This window comes from Grus americana, chromosome 4 (genome assembly GCF_028858705.1).
Source record: "Grus americana isolate bGruAme1 chromosome 4, bGruAme1.mat, whole genome shotgun sequence".
NCBI lineage: Eukaryota > Metazoa > Chordata > Aves > Gruiformes > Gruidae > Grus > Grus americana.
This window is the reverse complement of record NC_072855.1, coordinates 82,702,410-82,712,628: the sequence shown is the minus strand read 5'-3', so window position 1 is coordinate 82,712,628 and position 10,219 is coordinate 82,702,410. Positions and strand designations below refer to the sequence as shown.

The following is a 10,219-nucleotide window of genomic DNA, read 5'->3' as shown; positions in this document are numbered from 1 at the left end:
CTTTTCTCTTTCTCTCCTAGGCCTAGAAAGACAAAACTGACTTCATAGCGTAAGGTTCTTTTTCTCCTTTCCAGCCCCAAAGATGTCAGGCTAGGCAGATAAACATTAGTCACTTTTAAAACCAGTATAACCCCAAATAGAACAACAGTGACATTTCTGTTCGGATGCACCCGAGATGAGGTTTGATCCTTTTCCCCCAAAGTCAATGATAAAACTGTCGCAAACTGGGTGGCTGTAGGATCGTGACCTGTTTCATACCTGCTCATGCTGGTTCCCCCCCCCCCCCCTTCATATACCACTCAGAAATGTGTTGTCCTTTTTATGGGATGCACTGTTCTTCGGGGAGAGTTCCTGCCTACTTCAGTCCTCCGTCTCCTCTAGTCGGGCCGCCGTTTCCCAAGAAGACCAAAAAGGGTCACTACAACTCTAGGGTTGTGCTAAAATCCCAGCCTACGTTATCCCTCAGTGCTGCTCTGAGCCAGCAGCGGTTCCTGGGGCAGAGCGGGAGTTCGATGTTTTCTATCGTGCTTTTTTTTTTTTTTTTTTTTTTATTTGCTCTCCCGGGCCAAGACGGATTTATTTTTATTCTGTGATGGTTTGCACCAGGACAGCCCATCTTTCCTTCTTTGTTTCCATTCCTTCTGCTCATCTGAGCATAGAGGAAACAAACAGCTCTGAAAAAGCGGAAACAAACAGTCCTGCGCCCCGTGAAGGGAATCAGCGAGCAGATAATCACGCCGAAAAATAACGGAGCCTTCTCCGCCTTTGCCGAGACTCGGAATGAGTACCGACGATCGTCCCTGACTCGTCTGGGCAACTACTGGTCCGCTGCGCACATATCAGCGACATCACTCCGTATTCTCACATTTATAGCTTCTCTCATCCCACATATTGCTAATATTTAGGTTTCCTACTTTTTGGAGTTGAGAGGGTGGTTTTTTTCTTCCTCCCCCTGTTTTTGTGTGTATTTTCAGTGGGTATTGCAAACTGTTTAATGATGTTGGAAAGGAACGGTTATTCAGGAATTCTGAGCTCGCACGATTCCCAGATTTGTCTAGACAGATACTTTCCATCTGGATGATACATGCAACACCACACTAACACGAGAGTTCCTGTGTTACTTAATGCTATCCTTTTTATTTATTCATTCATACACTGATTTACAGAATAAGCATAGACCACGAGGCTATACCTGTAAAGGGGAAAAAGGATTTGTATCGCTAGTCCTCCAGGAGGCAGCTCCTGAATAACTGCTGCATATTGTATAACTCCCGAAGCCACTCTGGTTTCTCTTTCCTTTTGCAAGGCATGAGACTTCCACGTGTTGTTTATATCCTGTGATGGAAGAAGAAAAATATTTTCCTGTGAGCTGCCCAGAGTCAAACTCTGTTTTAAGCTGGAACGGCTCGAGGGTTCACATTAGCATCGCCCCGTCCTTCGGTTCACACAGCTCAGGGCATCTCAAAGCGCTGGCTGGTGCCTGCCACCATGTTACCGGCAGCCGTTGCTTCGGAGCAGGCGGGTGCCATGCCGTACTCGCAGCAGGCATCGCCGGAGCTGTGAAAAGAGCCGGGACGCCTTCGGCTTTCCCGTTCCGCTCTGCTCCTGTAGCACGTGGCAGAGCGACAAATCCGGACCTTAATCGGAAAGTATGTTTAATTAATCAGAACTGCAGCCGCACACGCACACGAGTTTAATTTTTCCCAGACAAAATTTTGGCAATTGTTGAGCGTCTTGTAGAAAGCGGTCTGTCTCACGGTTGTTGTACAGAGGTATCCTGGACCAGAATTGAATTTAACGAGCAACAAAGACCTGCCGAGCCTTTGTAGTCTATAGACAAGGCAGCCCGCGCGGTCGCCGACTTTGGTTGAGCCCAACGGACCTTTCTCCTCCCGCCGAGGTCACCTCACCACAGCGATGAAGTATTTCCCACCACCAAACACCGTCTTTCTGCCGCAGCATTAACGAGTATCCAAGGGCCAGGCCAGGCTTACAGCCAGGTTGCATCGAAGGCGCAGGTCGACTTTTCGCTCCGAGTACTCACTGCTGAAATACGCTGAGTTGGGTTTGGCAGAAACGCCGTTCGCCGAAGGTCTTCCTGACCAGTCTGGGCCAAAAAGAAGGTGGGAGTGGGTGGATCTTAAGGGACGACATCTGGGGAAATCATCCGCGAGTGCTGAAGAAAAAGAAAGGAGTTGTATAATCCCATATGTGCTGTAAACTGTACCATTTACTACTTTCTCTGCAGTAAATCTTGGCAGTAAACTTAAGTTCTGCTGCACATCAGCTTTCCATGTGAAAACTTCCTCTTCTATCGCTGGGTTATTTTTCAGCTGTATTCAAGAGCGCTGTTTTAAATGACCACCGATTTCTCTGCTCTAGAATAGCCAACACCTTCCTTTCATTATCTGTATTTGCTGCCCGCGGAAGAAAGGGATCCTCGGCAGAAGTACAACTTCTCTTTCTCTGCCTCGTGAAAATGTCATAGCTAAAATACGGCTCCTTAGTCTCAGATGAGAAACTCCAAAACAAAATAAAAAACCCCGCTGCCTGAGTTGGTTTTCTCTGTTCACTCATCCAAGCACGTAAACATAGCACAGTCTCACATCTTACGATGGATATCTTCATCTGCCAGGTTCGAGCCGGCCACGTCCCGAAGCTGAGAAACGCTCTGCGGCTATGAGACGGGCGGTGATACAAAGAACAAGTGTATTTGTTTGAGTAGACTGGTCATCCAAAGCCAGGATGTGCATGACCTCAGGGTCCTGCAATGGCGGGAGCATGGACTCATCGCTGCAGTCCCTTCCTGCGGTGTGGAGGTCTGCCTGGGTCGCGTGTCTGTGGGACAAATAGCGCCAGACTCGCCTTTCTTTCCCCAGATTGAACCGGCGGACAGAAATGAAACAAAACTCTATCATTTCCGAGAGGCAGGAAAAGTCGGAAAGGGATCAGGCGTCATTAGGCACTGCAAGAAGTTTTACATATGCCTGTGTATTGGGAGACGCTTCTTTTACAGGGCTTCTCCAAGCGCTGTCAGCCTTACATGCACCAAGCGCCCCCGAGGACGGTTTCTCCCCAGTTCCCCTGTTTTCCCCGCTGCCCCGGCTGCCGGTGGATACTGTGGCGCAAGGCACCAGTGTAAAGGGGGTCCTCGTGCGAGCGAGCTCCACTCGAGACCGATGGGACGGCGAGCGAGGGGAAGCCGTTGCTACTCCAGACGTGGAACCGATACCCCGAGCCAGCGGGAGACTCGCCCTGTGTCGGGGAAGAGGTCTGCAGCTGGCCTTGGTCCCTCGATACAGGCAAGAGCATGAGGAGTCACCGCCTTCTGCTGCAACACGATCTTTTTTTCTCGCTGCTGGCAAGCTACTGACGCCCCATCCAGCTCCTTGGATATAGGCAAGTATCTTCACGGGCACCGGAGGGAGCAGCACGAGGGTCCAAGATAAGGAGCATCTTGCAGCATTTCTCCGCTCAGCTCCAGGAGCCTGCTTTTCTGACGGTTTGTATACAAACAGTTGTCAGGGCAGTCACATTTCCCCGTGCTGCGCTTCCTGTGCTGGTGCGCACGTAGCGAGAAACGCCCGTCCCGCGGGGGCTAGGCACTGCAGTTCAAGTTTTACTCAGCGCTGCGGCGGCGCAAGGCAAAGAGGCGAGCATCGTCTAATGAGTTCTGAGAACCGGGAACGGAGGGCCCCCCCCCACCCCGTCCCCGGACCCTTGCACGAACAAAGCCAAACACGTGTAAATAGCCACGAGCTACTGCCCGGTACCTCTGTGCCTACCTCCCTCTCATCCAACCACCCCAGCGAAACAGGCGTGATTTATCTGCTACTTCAGCAGAAACCGCAGGCTAAAAGAGGAATTCACACAGTTGGAAACAAGAAAAGAGCAAACCCTGGCTACCACAGATCTCCAACTGGCGGGGGTAGCTCGTTCCAAACGCAGTCGGTCACATGCGCTTGAAGTAAAATTTCCAACAGCTGGATAACATGACACGTACTCCCAGGCGAGGCAAGGGCTCCTAGGGCTCGGGACTGACTCGTGCAGCTCCGAAGGCTGAAGTGCAGCTTGTTTTGGAAACCCTCAGAAAGCCTGCTCTGCTGTACCGCACGCCTCCGCAGGGAGAGGGAGAGGTCGGCACTGCACAGCGTTTCTGGGACGTAATGGACGATCGGCCTTCGCTTTTGTTGGGTGTCTGGCAAAGCACAGGCTGCTCGATCCTTAATCTTCCGTGTTTTGTGCATCCACAGGGACTGTAAAATACCGCTTGCTTACCCTTTAGCCTTGCTAGCTCAAAGACATTAAGAACTTCATGAGCCAGATCTCTGGCTGACATAAATCACTGTTGGTCCACGGACTTTTGTGAAATTTCCAACTTGCAACATACCGAGGCTTGGCTTTGCGTTCAGATCGGCAGGGAGAAGGCATTCTAACGTGGATGTGTCAGGTCAGAGCACCGTGCCTGCAGGAAACCGTCCAAAGGCATCAGGCAATGGGATGAAATGAAAGATCTGCGGCAGGCCCCCTTGGACTACGACTTTCCCAGCTCCTCTTGCAGAGGGAAGAGGCTTAAGATCCTTTTTGGAGCAGGCCGTGTGTCCGATCGGCCCACGTCGCCTGCGAGAGCCACGCGATCCTTGTTAGGTCATTGTCTCGGTTAAAAAACGATTCTGTCCTGTTGGTGCGGATGAAACTTTCAATCACTGCTAGACTAAGATGTGCAGATATGGTATAGGTTAGGATTGAATTCTAACTGCGTGTAATTTTGTGTATTTATTTCACGTACTACATTTTGTAAAGCTCTCTTCAGTCCTCCCATTCAAACTTCTCGACGGAGACACTTCATCTGTTTTATTTGCACTGAGAGCAAAATGAAATGATACAGAAAGGAAAAAAATAGATTCTAACGCCAGTACATATTCAACATTAAATTTGTTTGGGGCTTAATCTATGATACATGACTGCACAGGGGGAATGCTGACAGCAATCTGCAAACCTCAAGAAGTTGTTCTTTCTGTGAGAAATAGCACTTGTTTAAAGGCTAAGGTTGTTCAAAAGTCTGCAGCAGGGAAAACAGAAATCATTTGCTCGATCTCACAGCGGTGGGACCGTGTCGTGACCCAAATTAACAAGAAAACACTTCATAATTCTGCGTGGAGTCCTGTCGTTCCAACAAGCAATTCGGCATGGAAAACCTGTCTGTTAGAAGTGACAAGGAAAAGATGGATGTTAAACACATCAACTTTGCCAGCTCACCACTGGCGTGACTGACGCAGGATGCTTCTTGTATGTTATCATGCATGAACAGGAAAGATGTTGACTGAGAGACGGAGGCGCGACGAGGGTAACAAATATCAGCCCCCCCCCATCCCGTCCCCCCCCCCCCCCCCCACGCCGGTGTGTTTTCCTCACCTATCAATGATGCTCAAGCTGTCTGGACTCTCCTGAGCAGTATGCCAGCCTTTATATCCGCAGTAAAAGAGAGATCCCATGATGGAAGCTTGCAGTAAGCCGTGCTGTCCGAATAGCCACATCACTTCGGTTCTTGCGGGGGGAAATATAAATGATGTGTTTCTCCTTTAAACTTTGCTTCAGTGACCCCTCTTGAATCAAAGATGCGCCTTGTGTCACCTCCCGGTGCAAAGGACTACCTGCTGTAAGACGTGGCATTGCGGTTCGGTGCCCGGCGGGTTAAACGCGCTGCTGGGAAATTTACGTACTTATTATATAAATCGACAGGATCATTGCCCTCCTTCTCACCCGTATTCCCCGTGCATCAGGCCTGCTACCGCACTCAGGGGCCGTGCCCCGCAACGCCGACGCCGGCAGCGTTTCTCGCAGGTGGGTTTCTGAACCCCATACCTCCGTATAACGCCAGCAGGATGCCTAGCAGCATGAGGAGCTCTCATCAAATTAAAAACAGCGGCGCACTGACTATTGAGAACGAAATGTAAACAAGACGGTCCACCTAAGAAATGAGATAGTTACTATGGGGGGGGGCGGGGGGAAGAGCATCTTGGGAACAAATGGTAGGGTTCCAGGTAATATCCTCTACAGAGCCCCATAAAACATTAATTTCATAAAAGGCACAAGGCCATGACAGCTTACTGCCAGTCACAAACTCATACTGACTCATGAATAATTTATTTGGCAGATGATGGGGGAAACCAGTACTTTCTGGGGGATTTTTGTTCGAGTAAATTGCTCACTCTCCGACCACTTCCATCTCAAGGCAGAACTGTCAGATTGTGAAGGAAACAAGTTTTTTTTTGTCATAAGGCACGGGGCACCTCTGAACTGTGTTTTATCTTTCCACAGTTGGAAAGCCTTCTTGACTCATTGCTCCTGTGATTGATGTTATGCTGGGAGACAGGCTTTTGAGAGCTCTAGCACATTACTCGGCTAGTAAAATGTAACTCAACACGTTATGAGAGAGAATCCTGAGTCTGGTCCTAATTTGAAGTCTCCTGAGGTCTCTGATGCTTGAGAGCCCCGCGCCTTGAGCTTCCATGCATCGTAGCAGCGAATGCAGTCCACTGTAAATTAAAGCCGCTCAAAGTAGATGCTATTGAAACAAAGCACTGGGCACACTAATGCTGAAAAAAAACCCAAACCAATGATATTTCCAGTCCTCTTACTTGCTTGTCACATAGCGCTCGAGGAGAAAACTCCAGAAAGGAAACAAAGGAATAGAGGCTAGACATTTATTTTTAACTTACGAGATAATCTTGGTTTATGCAGCTCGTCACGTGACTAGCATTTTTCTTCGCAGAAAATTCACGCATCTTTTTAGCCCTCAGACAATATTTTAAGGTTATTAAGCACGTTTGAACTTCCTGTGAAAATCTGAAACCACAGATGGAAAAATCCGAAAGATAATATTCTTGCAGCATAAAGCGACGCATTCTACAGTGCCTCATGTTCACCGTGAAGGATCCAGCTTATGCTTCAAACCAAATGTCTGCTCTATATTTAGTTTTGCAAAGCCTATTGTAAATCAGTACATTTTGGTGGTTACCACGTGCGCGGTCCCAGAGCCGACAGTTTGGATCTATTGTAGCCGGTTTCTAACACGGAGAAAACGGCTAACAGGTATGGCTGTAACGGGCATTCTAACAGCTTTCAGCTGGCTGCTGCTCTAGAAAAAATGCTCAACATTCAGCACCCCTGGCAAAGAACACTCAGAGTTATTTAAAAAAATAATTTATTTCAAAAAAGGACTCGAGGAGGTTCCTGACGAAATCTCCTCGCAGGAGTAGTTGACATGCGTTAGCTTAATGCACAGGTTGAGTATCAAATCCCAGCGAGGGAGCGGTTTAGAGGAACGTAAAAGGAAAGCTGCCTGCCCTGCCCGAGTACGAAAAGCTTATAGAGCCACGGGTCTTGTTCTAATTATGCGTTTTCATTGTTAGCGTGGCACCACATATTCCTAGCATGTCGCAATCGGTTTTGTCAGCTCTTGTGGGCTTTTTAAACTTTGCACAAAACCCAAGTTGAGGCCGGGCAGGGGACGTTCCTGCTCCCCCGGTGACCATTCCACGGGTGGGCTTCACCCAGCCGCAGGAACCCCCGCCCCGCGGGGCGGCACGGCGAGCCTTCGCCCCGCAGAGGCCGTCACCTCTCCCCGCTCGGTTCCCAACCGCTGCCCTGCGAAGCGGAAAGCACGGAGTCGCACCGAAAGCGGCCGCCTGCGCACCCCACGCCGCCGGCAGCCTGCCTTCGCGGAGGGCGGGGGAAGGCTCCCGCCGGGCCCGGCCGCCGGGGACGCGAACCCGGGGTCAGCCGCGGGCCGCCGGCGAGGCCGCCGCCTGTCGGGGAGGTGCCTGCGGCGGAGGCGGCGGCGGCGGGGCGGAGGGGGACGCCGCGGGGTCGCCATTGTCGAAGTTGCGGGTGGCCGCCGAAGCCGGGCGGCTGAGGGAGGCGGGCCGCGCCACACAGGCGCAGGGGAGCGCGCCGAGCCCGCCCGGCCCCGGCCCCCGCCTCAGGCGCCGCCGCTGACGGGCGGGGAGGGCCGGGCCGGGCCGGGTGAGCCGCGGCGGCGGGCGAGGGGCGGCCACTTCAGGACCGCCCGCGCCCGCTGAGCGGCAGGACGGCAGCGCCGGGCCCCCGCGTCCCCTCGCTGCCGCCGCCGCCGCCGTCGCGTCCCGCCGCCCCGAGGCCCCATGGCGGGGCCCGCGCCCCGGGGGCGCCTCGCCCCGCGCGGCCCGGCGCTGCTGCTGCTGCTGCTGCCGCTGCTGCCCGCCGCCGCCCCAGCTCCGGAGAAACCGTCGTGCCACGGCGCCTTCGACATGTACTTCGTGCTGGACAAGTAAGTGGAGCGCGGGGAAACGGCACCGCCGCCGCTTTGCTCCGGGCGCGGCGTTTGTTCCGGCCGCGCGCGCCCCTCGGAGCCGTCGCGGGGCAGAGGGGCCGCGCGCGCCGGGACAGCCGGGCTGTGGGGGCGCGCGCCGGCCGTTACGGGCTAACGGCCGCTCCGGGTAACGGCCGCTCCGGGCTGACGGCCGTTACGGGCTAAGGGCCGCCCGCCGCCGCCGCCGCGGTGCGTGGGGAGCCGGGGGGACGCCGCGGGCGGGGGTCGGTGTAAGGTCCACGTTGAAGCGGGGAGCACGGGGAGGCGCGCAGAAAGTTTTCGGCTCTCGCCGTGGCATCGCTGCAGGGTGGCGGGGAGGGTCGGCGCGGGTTTGATTCCCGCTTCCCCCCCCCCCCCCCGCCCCCGTGGAAATTGTGAAGTTCGCGGGAACGAGGATTTTAGCGAAGGGATATTTCCAGACCGAAGGTACATGGGTGGACATTTTTGAGGCAGCCCGAGCGACCGGCAGCATCTGCCACCCCTCCCCCTCAACAGCTGTTGATTATCATGTTTTTGTGGTGAAGTTTGCACAGAACACATCGCCCGCAGCACGCCCTGCGTTTGCGGGGGGAGCCGGGACTTGGGTTTGGTAGGGAACCGATGCCGCAGGGCCTCACGGCAAGATTGTTTATGTATTTTTGGGTACGGGGTGCTGTTTAACGCGTGCGTTTTGCCGCGCCTCAGCTGGACAAATCGTGACAAAAATCACGGGGAGCGGGGGTGGCGGTAACTTGAAATAATTAGAAGAGCAAGTAGTCCGATATTGTCTTAATTTCTCACTGAAAATATCACCCTTCCTTGCCTGGCCTCCTTAAGTAAGGCCTACTCATGGGCTTTTGCTTTCTTTTCAGATCCGGGAGTGTAGCACAGAACTGGCATGAAATATTTGATTTTGTAAATCAGCTTACGGAAAGATTTGTGAGGTGCGTTTTACTCCTTGTGACTTGTATAATATGTTTGAAAAAAACCATGCTTTTGTAAGCTCAGTAGATACGGTTCACAAACACGTTAAGAGTTTGGCTGCTCGTGCCCGCATTGCTGGAAAATATTGTAAACTTTATTTCCTCATGTTTGGAGCTCACTACAAAGGTGGTAATATGCATCTTTAAGTACTTAATCTCTGAAATTACTCTCAGATGTAACTTGAGGAATTGTTAAACTTTTTTTTTTTCATGTGTCACATGCCTCATTTCTGATGGAGTACTTGTATATTGGTTTTAGATATCTACATAAAGGGGGCAATTTGAATACATGCCTGTATATACGTAAATGTAAGGTGCAGATCAAAAAGGAAGGGAGTATCTTTCAGGCTCAAACATTCAGGCAGTTTATGCCACGTTAACGGTATATTTGTTGTACGTACATGTACTTAACATTGTAACCGGCTAGCAGTATTGTCTGCCAGAAAAGGCTCTTGTAAATACCGGCTAACTGTACTCTGTACAAACAGCCAGGATTACCGCGATGCAGCATTTTGCTTAAAAAAAAACCCCAAAGCCAAACAATAAAACCAAGGAAGCCCCTCAAAGACACAGACACAGGTGTTGTGCTAAGTTTTGCTGAAGAAAATGAAGTGCAGTGGGCAATTATAATCTTGGCTTGCTAATAAAGGGATACAGTTAGGCTTGCATAATGAAATATTGCCTGCATTCATCTTAGAAAAAGCAAATCTTCTACAAACCAAGTCAGTGATAAAAGCTTTTGAAAGTTATCTTGTAAGCTCTTGCACTAAAAAAAAAAAAAAAAAAAAAGCCTGAGGATACCAAAGCAGCACTTCTTTTCAGCAAGTGGTAAAAAAATACATTTGCCCCCACTGACAGGGTGGCGCTCATTCAGTGTAAATGTTCGAGTTCATCACCTCTTAAG

At 51.6% G+C, this 10,219-nt stretch overlaps 1 protein-coding gene across 3 annotated transcripts in view; it reads left to right on the top strand.

Moving 5' to 3' along the window:
- Positions 1-7,677: 7,677 nt before the first annotated feature.
- Positions 7,678-10,219, top strand: part of ANTXR2 (ANTXR cell adhesion molecule 2) — a 116,691-nt gene continuing 114,149 nt past the window's right edge. Inside the window, exons 1-2 of one of the 3 annotated variants that reach the window (XM_054824455.1) lie at positions 7,678-8,311; positions 9,205-9,276. In XM_054824455.1, the coding sequence (XP_054680430.1) occupies positions 8,166-8,311; positions 9,205-9,276 (218 nt within the window). In that variant the 5' untranslated portion in view covers positions 7,678-8,165. The remainder of the gene's footprint in view (positions 8,312-9,204; positions 9,277-10,219) is intronic. The other 2 variants (XM_054824453.1, XM_054824454.1) reach the window with 2 other exon arrangements.